This window comes from Gymnoscopelus microlampas (assembly GCF_963454915.1).
Source record: "Gymnoscopelus microlampas genome assembly, chromosome: 1".
Taxonomy (NCBI): domain Eukaryota; kingdom Metazoa; phylum Chordata; class Actinopteri; order Myctophiformes; family Myctophidae; genus Gymnoscopelus; species Gymnoscopelus microlampas.
In genome coordinates, this window is record NC_139962.1 from 1,772,501 (window position 1) to 1,799,905 (window position 27,405).

Below are 27,405 nucleotides of genomic sequence, written 5' to 3' on the forward strand. Positions count from 1 at the left end.
CATGTTAACAGACAATATACCATGTATAATGCTCCTAACATGTTAACATACAATATACCATGTATAATGATCCTAACATGTTAACAGACAATATACCATGTATAATGATCCTAACATGTTAACAGACAATATGCCATGTATAATGATCCTAACATGTTAACAGACAATATACCATGTATAATGATCCTAACATGTTAACAGACAATATACCATGTATAATGATCCTAACATGTTAACAGACAATATACCATGTATAATGATCCTAACATGTTAACAGACAATATACCATGTATAATGCTCCTAACATGTTAACAGACAATATACCATGTATAATGCTCCTAACATGTTAACAGACAATATACCATGTATAATGCTCCTAACATGTTAACAGACAATATACCATGTATAATGATCCTAACATGTTAACAGACAATATACCATGTATAATGCTCCTAACATGTTAACAGACAATATACCATGTATAATGCTCCTAACATGTTAACAGACAATATACCATGTATAATGATCCTAACATGTTAACAGACAATATACCATGTATAATGATCCTAACATGTTAACAGACAATATACCATGTATAATGCTCCTAACATGTTAACAGACAATATACCATGTATAATGATCCTAACATGTTAACAGACAATATACCATGTATAATGATCCTAACATGTTAACAGACAATATACCATGTATAATGCTCCTAACATGTTAACAGACAATATACCATGTATAATGCTCCTAACATGTTAACAGACAATATACCATGTATAATGATCCTAACATGTTAACAGACAATATACCATGTATAATGATCCTAACATGTTAACAGACAATATACCATGTATAATGCTCCTAACATGTTAACAGACAATATACCATGTATAATGCTCCTAACATGTTAACAGACAATATACCATGTATAATGATCCTAACATGTTAACAGACAATATACCATGTATAATGATCCTAACATGTTAACAGACAATATACCATGTATAATGATCCTAACATGTTAACAGACAATATACCATGTATAATGCTCCTAACATGTTAACAGACAATATACCATGTATAATGATCCTAACATGTTAACAGACAATATACCATGTATAATGATCCTAACATGTTAACAGACAATATACCATGTATAATGATCCTAACATGTTAACAGACAATATACCATGTATAATGATCCTAACATGTTAACAGACAATATACCATGTATAATGATCCTAACATGTTAACAGACAATATACCATGTATAATGATCCTAACATGTTAACAGACAATATACCATGTATAATGATCCTAACATGTTAACAGACAATATACCATGTATAATGATCCTAACATGTTAACAGACAATATACCATGTATAATGATCCTAACATGTTAACAGACAATATACCATGTATAATGATCCTAACATGTTAACAGACAATATACCATGTATAATCCTCCTAACATGTTTACAGACAATATACCATGTATAATGATCCTAACATGTTAACAGACAATATACCATGTATAATGATCCTAACATGTTAACAGACAATATACCATGTATAATCCTCCTAACATGTTAACAGACAATATACCATGTATAATGATCCTAACATGTTAACAGACAATATACCATGTATAATGATCCTAACATGTTAACAGACAATATACCATGTATAATGCTCCTAACATGTTAACAGACAATATACCATGTATAATGCTCCTAACATGTTAACAGACAATATACCATGTATAATGATCCTAACATGTTAACAGACAATATACCATGTATAATGATCCTAACATGTTAACAGACAATATACCATGTATAATGCTCCTAACATGTTAACAGACAATATACCATGTATAATGATCCTAACATGTTAACAGACAATATACCATGTATAATGATCCTAACATGTTAACAGACAATATACCATGTATAATGCTCCTAACATGTTAACAGACAATATACCATGTATAATGCTCCTAACATGTTAACAGACAATATACCATGTATAATGATCCTAACATGTTAACAGACAATATACCATGTATAATGATCCTAACATGTTAACAGACAATATACCATGTATAATGCTCCTAACATGTTAACATACAATATACCATGTATAATGATCCTAACATGTTAACAGACAATATACCATGTATAATGATCCTAACATGTTAACATACAATATACCATGTATAATGCTCCTAACATGTTAACAGACAATATACCATGTATAATGATCCTAACATGTTAACAGACAATATACCATGTATAATGATCCTAACATGTTAACAGACAATATACCATGTATAATGATCCTAACATGTTAACAGACAATATACCATGTATAATGATCCTAACATGTTAACAGACAATATACCATGTATAATGCTCCTAACATGTTAACAGACAATATACCATGTATAATGATCCTAACATGTTAACAGACAATATACCATGTATAATGATCCTAACATGTTAACAGACAATATACCATGTATAATGATCCTAACATGTTAACAGACAATATACCATGTATAATGCTCCTAACATGTTAACAGACAATATACCATGTATAATGCTCCTAACATGTTAACAGACAATATACCATGTATAATGCTCCTAACATGTTAACAGACAATATACCATGTATAATGATCCTAACATGTTAACAGACAATATACCATGTATAATGATCCTAACATGTTAACAGACAATATACCATGTATAATGCTCCTAACATGTTAACAGACAATATACCATGTATAATGATCCTAACATGTTAACAGACAATATACCATGTATAATGATCCTAACATGTTAACAGACAATATACCATGTATAATGATCCTAACATGTTAACAGACAATATACCATGTATAATGATCCTAACATGTTAACAGACAATATACCATGTATAATGATCCTAACATGTTAACAGACAATATACCATGTATAATGATCCTAACATGTTAACAGACAATATACCATGTATAATGATCCTAACATGTTAACAGACAATATACCATGTATAATGATCCTAACATGTTAACAGACAATATACCATGTATAATGATCCTAACATGTTAACAGACAATATACCATGTATAATGATCCTAACATGTTAACAGACAATATACCATGTATAATGCTCCTAACATGTTAACAGACAATATACCATGTATAATGCTCCTAACATGTTAACAGACAATATACCATGTATAATGATCCTAACATGTTAACAGACAATATACCATGTATAATGCTCCTAACATGTTAACAGAAGGCCTATAGCATACAACTATTAGCCTGGGGGCCACATGCGGCCCCCACCTTCACTTAATGTGGCCCACAGGTTAATATCAGAATAGTGATATATTATTGATTTCAGCTGTTATGATTCCAAACATGCAAATATGACCCGCTTTAATTACCTCAGTCTATATGAGTAGCTTAATGACTGGTATTAACATTATGTTGTCTTTTTTTATGTCCAATGTATTTATATTTACGTTCATAAAGTTAACATAAGTATAACTAACTAACTAAATGCATTTGAAATTAAATAAAAATGTTACTTTTCAGGATTCCAATTAAGAAAATAGCAACAAAAAAAAAATCAGGATTCCAATTAAAAAATGCAAAAATATCCGATCTACAAGCTCAATTATTATTATTATTTTTGCTACATTGTGTGACATAGAATGACGAAGCACAGCATTTATTTAAAATACAGAGAGGTTTCTGCCCGACAGTATATGCAATGTGTCCCTGTGGAGTGAGTGTGTAAATATAGTGGCCCTCTGCATCATCAGTTCAAACAACAATAAAAATATATTTTAAAGTTCATGATGCGTTGTGAGCTATAAAATAGGGCTGAAGTGGTTAATGTGTGTTTTATGATGTAATAATGTATATCTGCAAAGGGGTGTGGCCACAGCGTGGTCGGATCGCCCCGGTTCATCACGCAGACAGACTCCTCCTCCCGCTTGGCCCCGCCTCCCGGCCGCCGAGACCCTACACACACACACACACACACACACACACACACACACACACACACACACACACACACACACACACACACACACACACACACACACACACACACACACACACACACACACACACACACACGTAAAGGTTAGAACATGGTTTCATGATCAGGAGGAGCCATTAAGACCAGGAACACATCTGTGTCATTTTTAGATTTATTTAAATTGTGAACATTTGAACCTTTTTGTATCAAATCTTTGCTTCTGGGGGATTCTACAAATGTCTTCTAAATACTAACAGTTTTTTTTTTTTTTAAACTTATGTTGCTAATCAGTGGTGCTCAAACCTTTTCATGTCAAGGACCCCCAAAATGATATGTATTTGGCCGCGGACCCCCATCTCAAAATATGTTGCTCCAGGGACCCCCCCAGAAGCACAGATTTGAGTTAAAAGTTTTCACTTTAGAAAATATTTTCAAAGATTTGCAAAAATAATTCACGATTGTGTGTGCGCGTGCGTGTGTGTGTGTGTGTGTGTGTGTGTGTGTGTGTGTGTGTGTGTGTGTGTGTGTGTGTGTGTGTGTGTGCGTGCGTGCGTGCGTGCGTGCGTGCGTGCGTGCGTGCGTGCGTGCGTGCGTGCGTGCGTGCGTGCGTGCGTGCGTGCGCGCGCGCGCGTGTGTGTGTGTGCGTGAGGCACCATGCAAAGACCTGAGTTCTCTGGGACTTGGTGATCTTCATCATCATCATCATCATCATCATCATCCTCATGCATCATGCTGTTGCATCATCCTCTCTCTGGACGACCTGCTCACAACATGACCTTTCACCTTTCAGGGCGAAAGGTCAACGCCACCATAAAGGTCACGTAGACATTTGTATGAATTAATAATATAGAGGGAAAAAAACATCCAGATCTTTTAAAAAGGCATCGAACAAAGTATTGCTTTCACCCCCAGAAAAATACTATTATGATTGTTTTTTATCATAATTTGCATCATTAATTAGAATTAATCATTCTGTGTTTTTGTCAGATAGGGAAGTTTTTAGCCTAAATTAGGGGTGTGCCGATATATCATCCCACGATATATCGCGATACGTTTTCGTGAGGATATGTATTGTTTTGGAAAAAAAAAATACAATCATTATAATCAGGCATGCAAACAGCCCCGAGGTTTAAAGGGTGACAACATGTTGTTGTTTTTTTCGGGTCAGGTGTCACACTATTGCCCTATTTGGATTGAAAACGGCTATTGTAGCTGAAAAGCTACAAGTTTGCATGTCTGAATAATGCAAAAACAGAATTATTTGTTTGCATTTACTTTTTTCCTCCCCCATATATTTTCATAATAAAAAAAGTGCGTATCGTATCGATATCGTATCTAAGTTGTGAGCCAAATATCGTATCGTATCGTTTGGTGAAATTAGTGTATCGGCACACCCCTACCCTAAATGTATTGGTGTAAGGCAGCCATGGTGTCATAATGCTGTAGACTACATGATTGCTGCCTTACAGAGAAGACGGGGGAATAGCTGACCTTATGCAGACAGCGGTGTGTGTTGCCCCTTTAAAAGGTCAAGCTCAGGGAAGGGGAAAAAAAGAGGTTGATGATCAAGTTGATTTATTAATTAAATTAAATTAATTAAATCATTCAGGACACAAGAGAAAACAAATCTGTCAATGGAAATAAATACTTTCGTACAAAAAAAGATTTATTTCATGCTAGAGTATTGAATGTTGCATAACACTGCATGCAGTTAAATTCCACAAGCACTCTTTACTCTGTACTCTGTACTCTGTACTCTGTACTCTGTACTTTTGATTTGCCTCTGAGAGGGTACAAATGGACGCAAATGGACCCACTGCCATTTGCGTCCATTTGTTCTTCTTTTTGTTGTTTGTTCTTTTTTACTGTCGACAACCCGAACTCTCATTCAATTTCCATTTGTGTTTCTCTTTCTCTCTTTTTTTTGGTAAAGGCTTTTTTTTCTTACAAAATTGCAATAAATAACAGTTCAAATCCTTATATGAAAGTAACAACGGTTAACCATGGTTTTGCTCTCGCCTAACAGAATGGTGTTATTTGATTATAATGTTTGTTTACGCCCATAAAGATAGAAGACTTTCAGTTTGCGCTCGTCGTAAAGTTCAGCCGCACAACCAGCATGGCAACACAAACAACGTCCAACCGTCCGTCCGTCTGTCTCCATGGTTACGGTACGGTTACCGTTGGCGTAGCGTTCCGGTAAACGTTGTCGCTACAACAACGCTTTGACTGCTGGTCAGTGGAGCCCCCTACAGGTCTGGCTCCCGAGGAAACCCCAAGAGGAAATATATTCAAGATAATAATGTGAGATACAAATGTTGGCAAAAGGGAAAAAAAAAGACAAGTTGACAACTTCATCATAATATCTCGGCTACATCGATCATATGCAAAAAAAGAAAAACAATTTCATATTCATAACCGCTATTAGCGTTTCCGTTTGTGTATAAACCACCATGCAAACACATGCTAAACAAAAATATAGCTAAACAGCCCCCCCCCCCCCCCCTACTGTCACGTTGAGACGCCGTTCGTTCAGCGCTTGGGAAATGTCTCCACATAAACACACACAGGGACGTGCACAAATAGACTCTAGGTGGTGCTAGAGCCCCTGCCCTTTGCCCTCTTGACCAGAAGTGCCCTTTTGAAAAAAAGAAAAAAAAAGTTTTTTTTTTTTTTTCAGTTTACAGCAGGGGTCTTCAGCAGGGGGTCCGGGACCCCTAGGGGGTCCTCAGAGTTACTACAGAGGGTCCCTTTTTACCATAACCACTCGAAACCTAGCATCCCTTTTCTGAGGAGAACTTAAGCCAGAAATAGCAGATCTACAAGCTCGGGGCTTGTAGATCTGCTATTTTTGGCAAAGAGGTATAGGTGTAGAGGGAAAAAAGAGCAGACCAAGTAAACAAAAAAAAGTGTAATTTACTTGAGCACCAGCCCCTCAAAATGTCTGTGCACGCCACTGAACACACATTGTATTCGGCCGTATTCCTTCAGGACGGCACCTGCACACCTCCTGGTCCTTCCGTTTATCTTGCTTTGGGGGAAACCCTTTGATTGTCATCAGTACCGTCTTATCGGAGGAGTCCATCTTGCGTGAAAAGCAGTCGATTCAACGGCTTGAAAGTCTCCTCTCGTCCATCAAACCCCTGCTTGGCCTGCGCTGGGTCTCTCCTGGCCAAAACGTCTCCCTCTCTCCATCTCAGAGAGGCGACTGACTGAACGTCTGCCATCTGAGTGCAGCAGCCAAACCTTAGGGCCAGAAATAGTAGAGTGGCTGCATGGCCCTCTTCAGGTGACACGGAGAACTGCAGCCTGCATGTATTTAACTAGGACACTGCCGCCTGTCCGGTAGTGATGCGCGGGTCGGGTTTTTTCATGACCCGCCCCGCCCCGCCACGGAACGCAACCGGCCTCAACCCGCCCCGCGAACCCATATATAAATCTATGGCTCAACCCGCCCCGCGACCAGCGATTTTTTTTTATTCTGTAAAATTATGGTTAGAAAATAATCCCCAAGTGTATTCAAACTGTTTTATTGTTATTATTCTTATTCTTATTAGGAATACAGACAAAACAAGAGCATGTTATTATTTTTATTTTTTTTGCGTGTGAGAGCGCGTGACCCGCTCACCCTCAGCCCGCATCATTTTCTCCGAAATTCTGACTTGACCCACCCGCGCCGCGGGTTGACCCGCGGGTCCCGCGGGTTACGGGTCAACCCGCGCATCACTACTGTCCGGGCATCTATAGGGGGAGGGGCATCTATAGAGGGAGGGGATACAGACGACGCGCACATCAGCCAATCAACACACATTCTCAGCACAGGGGAGAAACAGAACCTGGTGGTCTTCCACAGCGCTGAGGAAGACTTTTAAAATACTTTATTAGCGAGTGTGGATGTTTCTTGACCCCTATCCCTCAACCATTTTACTAGACTTCCGCTCAGCTCCCAGCTTAACATCTCTGTCTCTCTGTCTGTCTTAACATGGAGGGGTTGGGGGGACATGTCTTAACATGGAGGGGTTGGGGGAACATGTCTTAACATGGAGGGGTTGGGGGACATGTCTTAACATGGAGGGGTTGGGGGGACATGTCTTAACATGGAGGGGGTTGGGGGGAACATGTCTTAACATGGAGGGGTTGGGGGGACATGTCTTAACATGGAGGGGTTGGGGGGACATGTCTTAACATGGAGGGGGTTGGGGGGAACATGTCTTAACATGGAGGGGTTGGGGGGACATGTCTTAACATGGAGGGGTTGGGGGGACATGTCTTAACATGGAGGGGTTGGGGGGAACATGTCTTAACATGGAGGGGTTGGGGGAACATGTCTTAACATGGAGGGGTTGGGGGGACATGTCTTAACATGGAGGGGTTGGGGGAACATGTCTTAACATGGAGGGGTTGGGGGGACATGTCTTAACATGGAGGGGTTGGGGGGACATGTCTTAACATGGAGGGGTTGGGGGAACATGTCTTAACATGGAGGGGTTGGGGGGACATGTCTTAACATGGAGGGGTTGGGGGGACATGTCTTAACATGGAGGGGTTGGGGGGGAACATGTCTTAACATGGAGGGGTTGGGGGGGAACATGTCTTAACATGGAGGGGTTGGGGGGACATGTCTTAACATGGAGGGGTTGGGGGGAACATGTCTTAACATGGAGGGGTTGGGGGGGAACATGTCTTAACATGGAGGGGTTGGGGGGGAACATGTCTTAACATGGAGAGGTTGGGGGGGACATGTCTTAACATGGAGGGGTTGGGGGGAACATGTCTTAACATGGAGGGGTTGGGGGGACATGTCTTAACATGGAGGGGTTGGGGGGACATGTCTTAACATGGAGGGGTTGGGGGGAACATGTCTTAACATGGAGGGGTTGGGGGGACGTGTCTTAACATGGAGGGGTTGGGGGAACATGTCTTAACATGGAGGGGTTGGGGGGACATGTCTTAACATGGAGGGGTTCGGGGGACATGTCTTAACATGGAGGGGTTGGGGGGACATGTCTTAACATGGAGGGGTTGGGGGGGAACATGTCTTAACATGGAGGGGTTGGAGGGAACATGTCTTAACATGGAGGGGTTGGGGGGACATGTCTTAACATGGAGGGGTTGGGGGGAACATGTCTTAACATGGAGGGGTTGGGGGGACATGTCTTAACATGGAGGGGTTGGGGGGGAACATGTCTTAACATGGAGGGGTTGGGGGAACATGTCTTAACATGGAGGGGTTGGGGGGACATGTCTTAACATGGAGGGGTTGGGGGGACATGTCTTAACATGGAGGGGTTGGGGGGGAACATGTCTTAACATGGAGGGGTTGGGGGGACATGTCTTAACATGGAGGGGTTGGGGGGAACATGTCTTAACATGGAGGGGTTGGGGGGGACATGTCTTAACATGGAGGGGTTGGGGGGACATGTCTTAACATGGAGGGGTTGGGGGGACATGTCTTAACATGGAGGGGTTGGGGGGAACATGTCTTAACATGGAGGGGTTGGGGGGAACATGTCTTAACATGGAGGGGTTGGGGGGACATGTCTTAACATGGAGGGGTTGGGGGAACATGTCTTAACATGGAGGGGTTCGGGGGACATGTCTTAACATGGAGGGGTTGGGGGGACATGTCTTAACATGGAGGGGTTGGGGGGAACATGTCTTAACATGGAGGGGTTGGGGGGGAACATGTCTTAACATGGAGGGGTTGGGGGGGACATGTCTTAACATGGAGGGGTTGGGGGGGAACATGTCTTAACATGGAGGGGTTGGGGGGACATGTCTTAACATGGAGGGGTTGGGGGGGACATGTCTTAACATGGAGGGGTTGGGGGGGAACATGTCTTAACATGGAGGGGTTGGGGGGACATGTCTTAACATGGAGGGGTTGGGGGGAACATGTCTTAACATGGAGGGGTTGGGGGGAACATGTCTTAACATGGAGGGGTTGGGGGAACATGTCTTAACATGGAGGGGTTGGGGGGGGGACATGTCTTAACATGGAGGGGTTGGGGGGAACATGTCTTAACATGGAGGGGTTGGGGGGACATGTCTTAACATGGAGGGGTTGGGGGGACATGTCTTAACATGGAGGGGTTGGGGGGAACATGTCTTAACATGGAGGGGTTGGGGGGACATGTCTTAACATGGAGGGGTTGGGGGAACATGTCTTAACATGGAGGGGTTGGGGGGACATGTCTTAACATGGAGGGGTTCGGGGGACATGTCTTAACATGGAGGGGTTGGGGGGACATGTCTTAACATGGAGGGGTTGGGGGGAACATGTCTTAACATGGAGGGGTTGGGGGGACATGTCTTAACATGGAGGGGTTGGGGGGAACATGTCTTAACATGGAGGGGTTGGGGGGACATGTCTTAACATGGAGGGGTTGGGGGGGAACATGTCTTAACATGGAGGGGTTGGGGGAACATGTCTTAACATGGAGGGGTTGGGGGGACATGTCTTAACATGGAGGGGTTGGGGGAACATGTCTTAACATGGAGGGGTTGGGGGGAACATGTCTTAACATGGAGGGGTTGGGGGGGGACATGTCTTAACATGGAGGGGTTGGGGGGACATGTCTTAACATGGAGGGGTTGGGGGGGGACATGTCTTAACATGGAGGGGTTGGGGGGAACATGTCTTAACATGGAGGGGTTGGGGGGAACATGTCTTAACATGGAGGGGTTGGGGGGAACATGTCTTAACATGGAGGGGTTGGGGGGGAACATGTCTTAACATGGAGGGGTTGGGGGAACATGTCTTAACATGGAGGGGTTGGGGGAACATGTCTTAACATGGAGGGGTTGGGGGAACATGTCTTAACATGGAGGGGTTGGGGGGACATGTCTTAACATGGAGGGGTTGGGGGGACATGTCTTAACATGGAGGGGTTGGGGGAACATGTCTTAACATGGAGGGGTTGGGGGAACATGTCTTAACATGGAGGGGTTGGGGGAACATGTCTTAACATGGAGGGGTTGGGGGGAACATGTCTTAACATGGAGGGGTTGGGGGAACATGTCTTAACATGGAGGGGTTGGGGGGGGGACATGTCTTAACATGGAGGGGTTGGGGGAACATGTCTTAACATGGAGGGGTTGGGGGAACATGTCTTAACATGGAGGGGTTGGGGGAACATGTCTTAACATGGAGGGGTTGGGGGAACATGTCTTAACATGGAGGGGTTGGGGGGACATGTCTTAACATGGAGGGGTTGGGGGAACATGTCTTAACATGGAGGGGTTGGGGGGACATGTCTTAACATGGAGGGGTTGGGGGGACATGTCTTAACATGGAGGGGTTGGGGGGGGACATGTCTTAACATGGAGGGGTTGGGGGGAACATGTCTTAACATGGAGGGGTTGGGGGGGACATGTCTTAACATGGAGGGGTTGGGGGGAACATGTCTTAACATGGAGGGGTTGGGGGAACATGTCTTAACATGGAGGGGTTGGGGGGACATGTCTTAACATGGAGGGGTTGGGGGAACATGTCTTAACATGGAGGGGTTGGGGGGACATGTCTTAACATGGAGGGGTTGGGGGGACATGTCTTAACATGGAGGGGTTGGGGAACATGTCTTAACATGGAGGGGTTGGGGGACATGTCTTAACATGGAGGGGTTGGGGGGACATGTCTTAACATGGAGGGGTTGGGGGGAACATGTCTTAACATGGAGGGGTTCGGGGGGACATAAGCTTTCAGAGGCTTAAAGGTTTCATGACATTCAGATTTACAAAACATAAAAAGTCTTTATCATGGTCCTTCAAACGTGTATTAAAATGTTTTAACTGAAAAAACAAAACATCTCTCTCTGTTCTGAGGCCTTTTCAGCTGCAATGAAAAAAACAAAACGATTTGCCTGCGGGTGTCGCTGTTGAGGGCTTTTGCCTGTCAATCATCGCCTCAACTCAGTTTTTGTGGCTCAGTAATGTTCCACTTTATTGGTTTATTTATTGAGACATTTGTCATGGTAAATGAATATGACTCTCAAACAGCGTCCACACTGCTGCTACTGCTCTTGGAAAGGAGCTAAATAGTGTCTGCACTAAGAAACATGATACAAACAAAGCAAAGTAATTCAGAGAACATGAAACCTCAGATGAAAGGAATCTGCCAACAAGCTAATGTATAGTTTTTTGTTTTAAAATGTACTGTATTTTAAAATGCAGGGTGCATGAATACACAGGAGACTGTGACTGTAGCTCACACTGAGCAGCATAGCAACCTATTTTCACTCTGCTCGGCCTCTGTGGAATCACAAAGAATCTCAGCTCAGATAATCTACCTCTCTCCTGCTGTGTCCCTATAGAGTCTAAACTAAACGTGTCCCTATAGAGTCTAAACTAAACGTGTCCCTATAGAGTCTAAACTAAACGTGTCCCTATAGAGTCTAAACTAAACGTGTCCCTATAGAGTCTAAACTAAACGTGTCCCTACAGAGTCTAAACTAAACGTGTCCCTATAGAGTCTAAACTAAACGTGTCCCTACAGAGTCTAAACTAAACGTGTCCCTATAGAGTCTAAACTAAACGTGTCCCTACAGAGTCTAAACTAAACGTGTCCCTATAGAGTCTAAACTAAACGTGTCCCTACAGAGTCTAAACTAAACGTGTCCCTATAGAGTCTAAACTAAACGTGTCCCTACAGAGTCTAAACTAAACGAGGGGAAGCAGCATTTAGTTTGTATGCTCCACATTATCTGGGACAAACTCCCAGAAAGCCGCAGGTTTCGGCTGTTCTTTTAAATCACAACTAAAGACGTCTCTGTTTACACAGCTGCCTTTCATTGAGTCATTTTGTTTATCGTTCTCCTTTTACTATTTTAGTTTTTTATTGTATCCTAATGTCATTTTATAATGTGTTTCCTTTCCTGGATGTTGCTTGAATTCAGTGTTATGTTAATAATACTGTGACTTATGATAGCAGTGGTAAAAAAAAAACAAGCAGCTCGGCTGCTATACGATCCATACAGGATGCTATGCTCACAGGACAACACTGTGTTTGTCAGTCAGTCCTCCACTATCGCCACGTTTAGCAGAGCCAGAACATGCAGAATGCAGCGAGACAAGTGCAAGCATGCTGACAGACAGACAGACAGACAGACAGACAGACAGACAGACAGCGGCAAAACAGGCAAACTGGGTGACAGAGACAGGATCCGTATAACAGACACACACATTCTCTGTCTCTCTCTCAGACATGCTTGGACATACAACATTGCGACATACAACATGTATGTTGTTGGACATACAACATGTATGTTGTTGGACATACAACATGTATGTTGTTGGACATACAACATGTATGCTACAGTGTTCACAAGGTGTGTGTGTGTGTGTGTGTGTGTGTGTGCTGTATGTAGGAGTGTAGGTTCACGGAACCTCTAAAGGAACACGGTTCACAGGGACGTGCACAGGTAGACTCTAGGTGGTGCTATAGAGCACCTGCCCTTTGCCCTCTTGAACAGAAGTGCCCTTTTGGAAAAAAAAGGAAAAAAAAGTTTTTGTTTTTTTTTCAGTTTACAGCAGGGGTCTTCAACAGGGGGTCCGGGACCCCTAGGGGGTCCTCAGAGTTACTACAGGGGGTCCGCCAAATCTTTATGTGATATGATTTTTCTTTTTACCATAACCACTCGAAACCTAGCATCCCTTTTCTGAGGAGAACTTTAGCCAAAAATAGCAGATCTACAAGCCCACAACGCCTCGCGCTGCGAGGCGTTGTGGGCTTGTAGATCGGCTATTTTTGGCAAAGAGATCTGTGTAGAGGGAAAAAGGAGCAGACCAAGTAAACAAAAAAAAAGTATGATTTACTTGAGCACCTGCCCCTCAAAATGTCTGTGCACGCCACTGACGTTTCAAGACTTATAGGATTCAGGAGCTGAAAGGTGTCGTTCACTTCAAAGCAAAATGTCTTCCTGTTTGACAGGAACAACGTTCAAAGTGTTTTTAACACAAACATCACAAAGTGTTTGTATAAAACCAGAGAAGGACGGCGGACTAGAGAGAGAGAGAGTCACTTGGGTCAGAATCGTTGTGGTTTTTTTTTTGTTTAGTTTTTTTGATACTCCATTCCCATTGGCTGCTTGGACTGCATGGTCCTGAAGATCTATCGGAGGGGAAATTGACGCAAAAACCCCGATGAACGTTTTTAATCGTCCAACGGGGCGTGTCAAGTGCTGGGCGTGGCCCGGCCAACCCAGCCAATCTGCAGCAGAGGATAGCCCTGCTGGGAGGGGCCTAGTTGCTCCACCCCAGAACCTTAACGACCAACGACACGCCAAGAGGAGGAGGAGGAGGAGGCGGGGTTTGGTGAAAAGGGGGTGGAGGGAGAAACAAACAAACAGGACAACAAAGAAAGAACAGAAAAAGGGGAAAGTTAACGTTGTGTGTCAGTCAGACGACTGTAAACAAACCAGATGGAATAAAAAGTGTGTGTGTGTGTGTGTGTGTGTGTGTGTGTGTGTGTGTGTGTGTGTGTGTGTGTGGGGGGGGGGGGGGGGGGGGGAGAGCTCAGGGTTAGATAGAGCAGTGATTCTCAACCTTTATAGTAATATTATATTATATATATAGTTTATAGTAATATTATATTATATAAAATAGTAATATTTGAACTGGGGACCCTCAAATAATCATGTTTGAACTGGGGACCCTCAAATAATCATATTTGAACTGGGGACCCCCCAAATAATCATATTTGAACCGGGGACCCCCCAAATAATCATATTTGAACTGGGGACCCCCCAAATAATCATATTTGAACAGGGGACCCCCCAAATAATCATGTTTGAACTGGGGACCCTCAAATAATCATGTTTGAACTGCTACTGCTAAGTGATTTGTTTGTGCAAAAAAAAAGAAGAACCTCCAATAATGCAGAATAATGAAACAACGGTAATAGTGAGGAGATGAAAAACATATCTTTTAAAATGATGGAAAGGGGAAACAAAGGAGGATTAAGGTGAGAGGAACTGTTGGACACACAGAGGTAGTAACGCACGAAGCATACCTGTGTGTCCTGTATATGTGTTTAGGCTAAATGTTGAGACGTTACTATTGAGTTGTTGTTACCATGACAACCTGTGTGCTGAATGTGTTCATATTTGAACAGCTGGCCAGATGTATATCTCCATACATCTGGTCAATGAGCTGGCCAGATGTATGGACAATCGGGATGACTGGAAGCAACGATGGAGGACGACCTAGAGAGATGAACCATAGGTCTGTTTGGATCCCAAAACCTATACCGCTTGTGCAAGGACGCGCTGTGATTGGCCAGTACGCTTGTGCAAGGACGCACTGTGATTGGCCAGTATGTGTGTGTGTGTGTGTGTGTGTGTGTGTGTGTGTGTGTGTGTGTGTGTGTGTGTGTGTGTGTGTGTGTGTGTGTGTGTGTGTGTGTGTGTGTGTGTGCGTGTGCGTGCGTGCGTGTGCGTGCATGTGTGTGAAGTGTGTAATGTGTGTAGTGTGTGTAGTAAGTGTGTAGGAGGCGGGGCTTACCCTTCTTCACCCTATCAGCAGCAGCAGTGTGTGCGGGGTGAAGCCCCGCCCCCAGGGACAACAGGAAACAGGAAGGGTGGTCCGTCTCGGGGGCGGGCCCGAAGAGGAGGCCGTCCTCATCGATGTGAGGGCAGTCCTCATTGGCCAGGGCCGCCTCGGCCGCCTCCCCCCCGTTCACCCTGAGGTCGGGGGGCAGGCCCACTGGAGAGGTCAAGAGGTCAAGAGGTCAGCAGTGGTGGAAGAAGTATACTCATGGTGTACTTTAAGTAAAAGTACCGATATACCGCCATGTAGAAATACTCTGTTACAAAAGTATTCACATTAAAATATACCCGAGCACTGAAAGTAAAAATACTAATTTGGCGGAATCTCCCATTTCACACGTTTCCAACGCCTGGTAAACCCTCCCTCCGGAAATCTCATTTCCATTTGATTTCAGGAGAGAGTCTGGCCTGAACCGCCTTTCTGCAATATTCGCTCTGTACGCCGACCTGACGAGCCTATCAGTGTCATCGCACATCGTTCTGTGATTGACAGCGACAGTTGGCCAATCAGATGGCGAGTTCGAGTGAGCCCGAATGAAGCCGAGTGCAGCCTGACTGGGGCCGACAAAAGACGAACGGCAGCCATTGCTGTTTCTGCGAGTGCCGTGACTTCTTATTTTCGGTTTTAAAACGGTCTCAAACTTCTTTTTTGAGGCACGGAATTTACAATTAAGATATCGTTTGGATAGAATTTAGTTGTTTAACTTCATATATGTGGTCAATTAATCATGACAGAGCCTATTTAAAAATATAAATTTAGAGAACCGGCTGAAGGGGTTGTCAGTCAACGGTATTACTCCCGCCCAACTCCAGCCCACAGCCAATATTGCAGAAAGGCGGTTCAGGCCAGACTCACTCCTGAAATCAAATGGAAATGAGATTTCCGGAGGGAGGGTTTACCAGGCTAGTACATTACATAAAAAGACCATTACACATCACACAAGACAGACAACAAGCAACAAGACAACTGGTGTCAATAGGACAGATTTTTTTTCAGCGGGGCCTTTTGTTCAGGACCTCGATAGCTGCAGGAACCAGGCTTTTCCTAAAGCGGGCCCTGTTAAACGTGAGTGTTCGGTACCTGCACCCCGAGGGAAGGAGATTGATGAATTTGTTGAGTGGGTGGGTGGTGTCTTGAACTATGGAGTTAGCTATGCGTGTGACGGATCTATTGTTCAGTTCTGTGAGGTTGGGTGTAGGGAGACCCATGGTTTTAGCAGCTGTTTTTGTGATGTGTGTGAGTTTGGCCTGGTTTGTGACAGAAAGCATAGTGAAGAAACATGTAGAACAGTACAGAAGGATGGGTTGAATGATACTTTGATATAGCAATAGCAGAAGGTGTGGGGCAACATATAGTCCTTTAAGTTTACGGATGGCTGACAGGCGTTGTTGACTTCTTTTTTGAATGTCCGTGGTGTGCTGATCAAAGGAGAGTTTATTGTCCAGGGTGATTCCTAAATATTTAAAAGTGTCCACTGTTTCAACTGTTTGGGTGTTTATGATGGTGGGGGGCTGGGGGGAGGGGGGGCTGATCAGTAGTTCCTTTGTTTTATTGTCTCCGCCAGGAGACATTGTTTTCACTTTCCACATGTCAAGCTAACATTGGTCAAGCCTCACGTGACACGTGACAATACGGTGAAATAGTGTGATCTGATTGGCTAGTGACGTATAGCGGCCTATAAATACATGTGTCACTTTGAAAGAGTCTTTGCCTCTTTCAAAGTGAGGTAAGACAGGAATGATCACGAAATGGCTGAGCAATGGCGGATACTGTAACAATTGGATAGGACACTTACACAGACAGGACAGATAGGACACTTACATAGGACACTTACATAGACAGGACAGATAGGACACTTACATAGACAGGACGGATAGGACACTTATACAGACAGGACGGATAGGACACTTATACAGACAGGACGGATAGGACACTTGTGTCATGTTACTATGACACAGTAACATGTTCTATTTTTTGTAAGAATTAGAACATAAGAAGTAGAACATTCCCAACATTCCCAACACAAGTCTGCTGGTGGAGACTTGTGCTCCGAGGAGCACTTTTTCTAGTTTACATTGATTTGAAGATGGTTGTCTGAGCACCACTTGGTGAAAACGGAAACAGTGTTATGATAGTCCGGAGTAGATTGATTTCCATCGGAGAGGAGTGAGAGGAGGGCTGTGTCGTCAGAGTATTCTATGTATGATGTTATGGGTGAGTTGCTGATGCAGTCGTTGGTGTAGAGAATGTACAGGAATGGGCTCAACACACATCCCTGTGGCACACCGAGCTCAAGCGCACAAGCTCACCTAGATCTGCTATTTTCAAGTAGCCTAAGTATACATACAGTAGGGCTGACGTGTTTAATGTATGTTTTGTAATAATACTAAAATATACTAAACGTTTTCAAATAATTGTAGTGGAGTGAAAAGTATAGTATTTGCCTCTGAGATGTAGTGGAGTAGAAGTGAAAGTACAGTACTTGAGTAAATGTACTTAGTTACTTTACACCACTGGAGGTCAGATGGAGATGGTTAGCGGTGATGGACAAAGTACTCAAAGGAAAAGTAGGTACATATCAAACAATGTGAATATGATGCTGTGTTTTATCACGTCCACATAGGACTCATTTGTTCGTGTGTTGAGTGTGTTGAGTGCATGAATTCACTAACTTTTAGTGATCTTATGTAATATTGTGTGTGTGTCACAGGACAACCCGTGCCCCCTATACACACATCTGACTGCATTGAAAGTTATGCCAGGACTAATGGTTTTAAACGTGTGTATTGATGATGAAATGTTCACTGATTGTTTGCTGGTCGTCTCTCCTACACAGCTGGTGGTAATCCCCTTGATTGGGAAGGTGCCAAGTGCTGTGGAGGAGAGGGGTGTTTCACATGCTTTAGGAGTATTGTGTTTATTTAAACTATCATTGAGTCTTCACCCCAAAGTTATATTTTGTTTAATTTTAATGCATCATTAGGAATGTTTAGGTTACTTTATTACCGTGGCACGGGGGAAGCTCTGGGAGTATTTATGGAAGTATTTGGAATTGTTGCTAATTGGTTGTGTGTCCTGTGGTAGGACCCACTCCCTATTTAAAGGAGGCTGCAGGGACAGACAGGGAGTTAGATAGGGGGCGTTCGGAAATTACGCACCGGAGCACACTCGCCTATTAGTTTGTATTGGCCAGTGCGCTCAGTGCTGTATTTTCGAACGCGCCCTTAGATATGAGCAGAAACACAGGTAACATTCCTGAAGGAGAGCTACAGGGCCTTGTGTGATCAAGGTTTAGCCTGAAGAAAGCTCTTATCCAGTTGGGTCTTGTTTATACGTGTTTGCCTTAAAGGACGACTTCACCACTTTTCAACATATATTCATATAATAGGTCCTCACTAATGCTCATGATAAAATGGTACAATTTTTTTCTAATCAGTCTGTGTCTCAGAGGAGGGCTGTAGACAGTTCAGAAACCCGTCTACCAGTGACATCATCGATGAGGAATCCAAGCTAATAGAAACTGCAGGCTTTGTATTCCTGGAAAGTTGCAATGCAATAATAGATCCCATTGTTCTCGCCTTAATACAAATCTGAATTAAAAAAAAAATAATATTTTTGGGAAAAAAATCCTGCCTAACGATGATGTCACTGGTAGACGGGTTTCTGGACTGTCCACAGCTTTTTAAAATCATTTTATCATGAGCATTAGTGAGGACCTATTATATGAAGATATGTTGAAAAGTGGTGAAGTCGTCCTTTAAGTGCTTATTTATTGTTCTCATTGCCTATTTTTGACTTTTAGGCCAGTATTGTTGTTGCTACATGTATATATTCTTACACTGGAGTTCGACGGAGGAGTTGGGCGAAATAAAAACAAAACAAAATGCATCTCGGACTGTCTTTGGTCCTTTTCACAGTGTTATTTTGAGATACTAGATTTTTATGAGCTGTATAACATAATTATCAAATATTAAAACGAAGGAAAACAAGTTTGAAATATTCCACTTTATGAGCAACGAATGTAGAATGAAAGTTTCACCTTTTCAAGCATATTATGGAAAACAAGGAACTTTTCCATGATATTACATTTAGTTTAGATGCACCTGTAGATACTCCTGGTCAAGTATTACTACAACAAGTAAGACGCGCGAACGCTGGAAGCGAACGCAGCTCGAAAATAACAATAAGAAGAATAGAAAGGAATGAGCAATTACTTGCCATCCGGCCTGAAATATGCACAAATGACATGGAATTCTTAGATATCCCAATAGATGAACTCGTGTAGATGCTTGTAGATGTGTTATTTTTGACTGTCGCTGCTATATTTTTCTCAGAGGAGTGTAATTAGTCACCCAGGGGCACAGGCGAATTTCAGCCACACTGTAGTGCATGCAGGCAATGAGAGCGTGACTCACATGGGGGCAGCCAATGAGAGCGTGAGTGACATGGGGGCGCGGCTGCACACATACTGCACACAGACAGACACACAAGCCGAGCCGAGTGTCATTGTATGCTCCACTTGGCGCCTCCGTCCGCGTTCGCAACTACAACTAAGTTCAACTCGCTCTGTTAAATGTGTACTTGGAGTTAAAGTACAGGAATACTTTGCTCTAAAAAAAACACTTTCAAAAGTTTCATTCTCACGCCCAGGTGTTGCTATGGCGACCAGATGTGTAACATCTGGCGGTGTGGCAGATGTTTGACGCGTTGACGGACGGACAAGGAGGTTGCGTCAGTGTGGCTGTGGGCCTGTAATGCCAGGCGTGGCCACCGGGGGCAGCAGAGGTCTGTGTTCAGAACCATGGACAGTGCTCACACCAGCGTGTCACTGACTGGGGGATCAACAGCATTTCCTGTTCTCTGATCCAGACTGGAGCGGACATAACGTTAGGTCATCAGGCGGCCCGGAACCAAGCAAATGATTCCCCTACTTTAAAATGTGTTTAGTTTGATATATATATATATATATATATATTTTTTTTTTTTTTTTTTTTTTTTAATAATAATGGTTTGGTATTTATGTTCATCTTTCATTCTAACTCGTAGCTCCATTAGCCAGACTGAACTCATTGATTGGCATCATGTGGGGAACAAAAACAATGCGACACCGGAACACAATGTTTTCCTTTTTTCTAAACCAGATCAAACGGCTCAGTTTTAGAATAAATACCAGGCTTTCCTTCGCGGTGTAAAGCCTGCTGATTGGTCGGGACCCATTTTTTTTATGGGTAATGACAATTTTCCATTTATATATTTTTTTGGTTTCTTACAAACTTATTTGGTATTATTTGAAAAGATTTAAAAAGACAAACATTTTCAGAAATTATATATTTATAGAATCTAACACAAATAATTTCATGAAAAAAAAATTAAAATACATTTCATGAATAAAAAAAACTTTTAGTTTGAACTAATATTGAAAATGTTAGTTCAATTATTATTAGATTATTAGGGTTGGGGTCGCATTCCTAAGACAATAATTTAATGACCGGTCATCAAATTATTGTCTCAGGAATGAGAAAGTAACAAACACATCTCCATGAATTCGAGGCTTCATGGGGTGAGTAATTGATAGAGAATAAGTCATTATTCGTGGAACTGAATATCTTCAGATGGGGGTCTGCAGCTACATACACATTAATGTGGGGTCTGTGAAATTAAAACCAACTGGTATAATAATGTGTTTTATCTGTTAACACCGTGTGAGACTGGTTGGTGTTGCTTAGACACTGTAACCATGACGACATGATGTAGCACACACACACACACACACACACACACACACACACACACACACACACACACACACACACACACACACACACACACACACACACACACACACACACACACACACACACACACACACACACACAACATTACATTACAGTCATTTAGCAGGCGCTTTTATCCAAAGCGACTTACAATAAGTGCATTCAACATAGGTAGGGAACGAAACTACTAATCACCAGAAGTCTCACTCACACACACACACACACACACACACACACACACACACACACACACACACACACACACAGGGAGGAATATAATGAATAAGACAGACGACTGTGGGAAGAAGATGATAAATGCACTATACTCTACAGAATCTGCCTGAGTGTCTGTCTGTCTGTCTGTCTGTCTGTCTGTCTGTCTGTCTGTCTGTCTGTCTGTCTGTCTGTGCGTGCGTGCGTGCGTGCGTGTGTGTGTGCGTTGTTTAGATCTACTGTGGAGCGAAGCAACTATAAGTACATTTAAGGTTCTTTTACTTCGCTTGAGTATTTCCTTTTGACAATTCCAAATGCTGGTCAGGGTGAGGGATCCCCAGTTCAATGTATTGTACTAAAGCGGGATAATTGACGGGTAGCCAGTCATTATTGATAAATAAATCCAGACAGACAGACAGACAGACAGACAGACAGGCAGACAGACAGACAGACAGACAGACAGACACTCAGGCAGACAGACAGACAGACAGACAGACAGACAGACAGACAGACAGACACTCAGGCAGACAGACAGACAGACAGACAGACAGACAGACAGACAGACACTCAGGCAGACAGACAGACAGACAGACAGACAGACAGACAGACAGACACTCAGGCAGACAGACAGATAGACACTCAGGCAGACAGACAGACAGACAGACAGACAGACAGACAGACAGACAGACAGACAGACAGACAGACAGACAGACAGACAGACAGACAGACACTCAGGCAGACAGACAGACAGACAGACAGACAGACAGACAGACAGGTATATATACCTGGCATCATGCCACGGGTCAGGTCTCTCTGCGTAGCGGCCAGAGGACAGGCGTCACCGCGCGAGCTCAGGACGGGGGCGTAGCGGCAGGCGGGCGAGTCGAGTCCGGAGCGCCGCAGACAGTAGTTGTGGCGGTGCCCCGCCCCCGCCGCCGCCGTGTCTCCGCCCACCATGGCGGGCGTGGCTCCGGCCACCATGGTGGGCGTGGCTCCGGCCACCACGGCGGGCGTGCGCAGCAGAGGGACGTGGCGGTTCTTCTTCTTGGGGAGCTTCTGCTTGGCCATGGCCAGGGAGTAGTACATGCCGAAGTTGTTGACGATGACGGGCACGGGCATGGCGATGGTCAGCACGCCGGCCAGCGCGCACAGCGCCCCCACCAGCATGCCCGACCACGTCTGCGGGTACATGTCCCCGTAGCCCAGCGTCGTCATGGTGACCACCGCCCACCAGAACCCGATGGGGATGTTCTTGAAGTGGGTGTGTTCGCTGGCACGGGGGTCGTTGGGGCTGTGGGGGGGGGGGGGGGGGGAGGCTTGTTAAAGTAACTAAAGTACATTTACTCAAGTACTGTGCTTTAAAGGGCAAGACCACTTTGGTAGAGGTTTGGGTTGTGTAGTTACCTTGCCATGGTGTAACTCCAAAGGTGGACAAGAAATCAAAAATAATTGCTCCATTGATTAGAAATTGATAATTCTCAATATGCTCCTCATTGATTTACATTGCACGGTGAAACAGCTCTCAAAGTCACTCTTTTAGCACGTAAACGGACGTAAACAAAGTTGATTCAGAGAATATAGAACATCACCAAACCCACTACTGTTTGTTTTTTAATAAAAATGTCAACTTGATGTTCTATATTCTCTGAATCAACTTTAGTCAATGAGGAGCATATTTTGAATTTTGAATTTCTAATCAATGGAGCAATTATTTTTGATTTCTTGTCCACCTTTGGAGTTACATAATGGCAAGGTAACTACACAACCCAAACCTCTAACAAAGTGGTCTTGCCCTTTAAGTACAATGTTGAGGTGTTTTTTTTTTGTTTACTTTTACTGGAGCGTTTCCGGGTTTGCAGTACTTTACTTAACTTTAACTACTGCACTACATCTCTGAGGCAAATATTGTACTTTTTACTTCACTATAAGTATTTGAAAACTTTAGTTACTAGTTACTTTGTAGAGTTTCATTATTATTACACAACATACATTAACCACTTCAGCCTTATATTATTTTTCGACCATTTGAAAATAGCAGATCTACAAGCTGTAGATCTGTCTGCGTCGCATTGTGAGCTTGTAGATCTGCTATTTTCAAAAAAAAGATTTCAATACATTTTCAAATTTGAAAACTTGTGAAATGGCACATTCTGCATAATGAGTACTTTCTACTTTTGGTACTTTAAGTACATTTTGACACCAATACATTTGTACTTTTACTCAACTACATTTTGAAGTCTGGACTTTTACTTGTAATAATAATAATAATTGGATGATAATTTAAATCCTGAAAATGATGACTTATAAGTTATAACCATTATTTAATGAAGTTGATTAACTTTGACAGGCTGTTGATGATGAATTGTACATAGGACCACAATGGAAACAACCAATCAAGGCTTTTTACGTGTTATCCTTTTAGCCTTGCATGATTGTACTTGCTGTACTGTCATTTGGTAATACAATATTCAATCAATCAATCAATCAATCAATTAATCAATCAATCAATCAACAAACAGGCCTGTACCTGGCGTTGATGCGCTCGGCGTAGTAGATCATGGTGGCGAAGATGAGCACGCCCAGAGCGAGGAAGATGATGAGGAGGAGGAACTCGTTGGTGCTGGCCCTCAGCGTGTGGCCCAGCACCCTGAGGCCCACGAAGTGACGGGTCAGCTTGAAGATCCTCAGGATCCGCACGAAGCGCACGACCCGGAGGAAGCCCAGCACGTCTTTGGCTGCTTTGGACGACAGGCCGCTCAGACCCACCTACCGTTTATAATGCATTCATTTATCAGACGCTCTTTATCCAGAGTGACTTACAGTAAACAAGGTCAACACATACATAGAATACAGAGAGACAGTGTAGTGTCTCAGTTAACGATAGAATAGAGACAGTGTAGTGTCTCAGTAAACTATAGGATCATAGAATACAGAGAGACAGTGTAGTGTCTCATTAAACTATAGGATCATAGAATACAGAGAGACAGTGTAGTGTCTCATTAAACTATAGGAACATAGAATACAGAGACAGTGTAGTGTCTCAGTAAACTATAGGAACATAGAATACAGAGACAGTGTAGTGTCTCATTAAACTATAGGATCATAGAATACAGAGACAGTGTAGTGTCTCAGTAAACTATAGGATCATAGAATACAGAGAGACAGTGTAGTGTCTCATTAAACTATAGAAACATAGAATACAGAGACAGTGTAGTGTCTCAGTAAACTATAGGATCATAGAATACAGAGAGACAGTGTAGTGTCTCATTAAACTATAGGATCATAGAATACAGAGAGACAGTGTAGTGTCTCATTAAACTATAGGAACATAGAATACAGAGACAGTGTAGTGTCTCAGTAAACTATAGGATCATAGAATACAGAGACAGTGTAGTGTCTCAGTAAACTATAGGATCATAGAATACAGAGACAGTGTAGTGTCTCATTAAACTATAGGATCATAGAATACAGAGACAGTGTAGTGTCTCAGTAAACTATAGGATCATAGAATACAGAGAGACAGTGTAGTGTCTCATTAAACTATAGGAACATAGAATACAGAGACAGTGTAGTGTCTCAGTAAACTATAGGAACATAGAATACAGAGACAGTGTAGTGTCTCATTAAACTATAGGATCATAGAATACAGAGACAGTGTAGTGTCTCAGTAAACTATAGGATCATAGAATACAGAGAGACAGTGTAGTGTCTCATTAAACTATAGAAACATAGAATACAGAGACAGTGTAGTGTCTCAGTAAACTATAGGAACATAGAATACAGAGAGACAGTGTAGTGTCTCAGTAAACTATAGGAACATAGAATACAGAGACAGTGTAGTGTCTCATTAAACTATAGGAACATAGAATACAGAGACAGTGTAGTGTCTCATTAAACTATAGGAACATAGAATACAGAGACAGTGTAGTGTCTCATTAAACTATAGGATCATAGAATACATAGAGACAGTGTAGTGTCTCATTAAACTATAGGATCATAGAATACAGAGACAGTGTAGTGTCTCAGTAAACTATAGGATCATAGAATACAGAGACAGTGTAGTGTCTCAGTAAACTATAGGATCATAGAATACAGAGACAGTGTAGTGTCTCAGTAAACTATAGGAACATAGAATACAGAGACAGTGTAGTGTCTCATTAAACTATAGGATCATAGAATACATAGAGACAGTGTAGTGTCTCATTAAACTATAGGATCATAGAATACAGAGACAGTGTAGTGTCTCAGTAAACTATAGGATCATAGAATACAGAGACAGTGTAGTGTCTCAGTAAACCATAGGATCACAGGTAAACCATGAACCTAGCATCAGTCTAAATAACATGTAAACATTGTGGTCAAGATAAAACAAGGTAGTAACCAAGCCTAGTAGCCAAGTAACACAAACGTTTTACTTGGAGCAAGACTCTTAGAGCAAGACTCTTAACCCCTAATTGCTCACAGGTTCTCATTGGAAACAAGACCGCAAGGACTTTCATGAACGACCTGTTAAAAGGAATTATCCTTATGACCAAAGTAAGTGTGTATGGTGAGATTTACCTCCAGGTAGAAGATAGATAGACACACAGATTACCTCCAGGTAGAAGATAGATAGATACACAGATTACCTCCAGGTAGAAGGGCAGGATGGCCACGAAGTCGATGATGTTCAGCGTGTTGCGGATGAACTCCAGCTTGTCGGGGCAGAAGGTGACGCGCATCAGGAACTCGGCGGTGAACCAAACCACGCACACGCCCTCGATGTAGGTCAGGTACGCCACCGTCTCCGCCTGCTGGTAGAAGCGGGTGGTGTTGTCCACGGGGTCCGTGTCGCTGTGGTTGTGGATGGGGTTGAAGGCCTCGTGGGTTTCCAGGCAGAAGGTGGTGATGGACACCAGGATGAAGAACAGAGAGGTGAAGGCAACCCACTGGAACGCAGAGAGAGAGAAGAACAGAGAGGTGAAGGCAACCCACTGGAACACACATAGAGAGAAGAACAGAGAGGTGAAGACAACCCACTGGAACACATAGAGAGAAGAACAGAGAGGTGAAGACAACCCACTGGAACACATAGAGAGAAGAACAGAGAGGTGAAGACAACCCACTGGAACACACATAGAGAGAAGAACAGAGAGGTGAAGACAACCCACTGGAACACATAGAGAGAAGAACAGAGAGGTGAAGACAACCCACTGGAACACATAGAGAAGAACAGAGAGGTGAAGACAACCCACTGGAACACACAGAGAGAAGAACAGAGAGGTGAAGACAACCCACTGGAACACATAGAGAGAAGAACAGAGAGGTGAAGACAAACCACTGGAACACATAGAGAGAAGAACAGAGAGGTGAAGACAACCCACTGGAACACACAGAGAGAGAGAAGAACAGAGAGGTGAAGGCAACCCACTGGAACACATAGAGAGAGAAGAACAGAGAGGTGAAGACAACCCACTGGAACACATAGAGAGAAGAACAGAGAGGTGAAGACAACCCACTGGAACACATAGAGAGAGAAGAACAGAGAGGTGAAGACAACCCACTGGAACACATAGAGAGAAGAACAGAGAGGTGAAGACAACCCACTGGAACACATAGAGAGAAGAACAGAGAGGTGAAGACAACCCACTGGAACACACAGAGAGAAGAACAGAGAGGTGAAGACAACCCACTGGAACACATAGAGAGAAGAACAGAGAGGTGAAGACAACCCACTGGAACACATAGAGAGAGAAGAACAGAGAGGTGAAGACAACCCACTGGAACACATAGAGAGAAGAACAGAGAGGTGAAGACAACCC

General features: G+C 43.0%; 1 protein-coding gene and 1 long non-coding RNA gene across 2 annotated transcripts in view; one reads left to right on the forward strand and one right to left on the reverse strand.

Moving 5' to 3' along the window:
- LOC311045074 overlaps window positions 1-27,405 on the forward strand; it is a 155,759-nt gene that overhangs the window by 109,544 nt on the left and 18,810 nt on the right. The gene's annotated exons all lie outside the window — the stretch shown is intronic.
- LOC311039309 (voltage-gated potassium channel KCNC1-like) overlaps window positions 14,245-27,405 on the reverse strand; it is a gene marked incomplete at both ends in the record, with an annotated part of 30,878 nt that continues 17,717 nt past the window's right edge. The window contains 5 exons of the mRNA XM_084049098.1: window positions 14,245-14,333; window positions 15,642-15,773; window positions 22,390-22,895; window positions 24,132-24,370; window positions 26,233-26,532. Of these exons, the coding sequence (XP_083905224.1) occupies window positions 14,245-14,333; window positions 15,642-15,773; window positions 22,390-22,895; window positions 24,132-24,370; window positions 26,233-26,532 (1,266 nt within the window). The remainder of the gene's footprint in view (window positions 14,334-15,641; window positions 15,774-22,389; window positions 22,896-24,131; window positions 24,371-26,232; window positions 26,533-27,405) is intronic.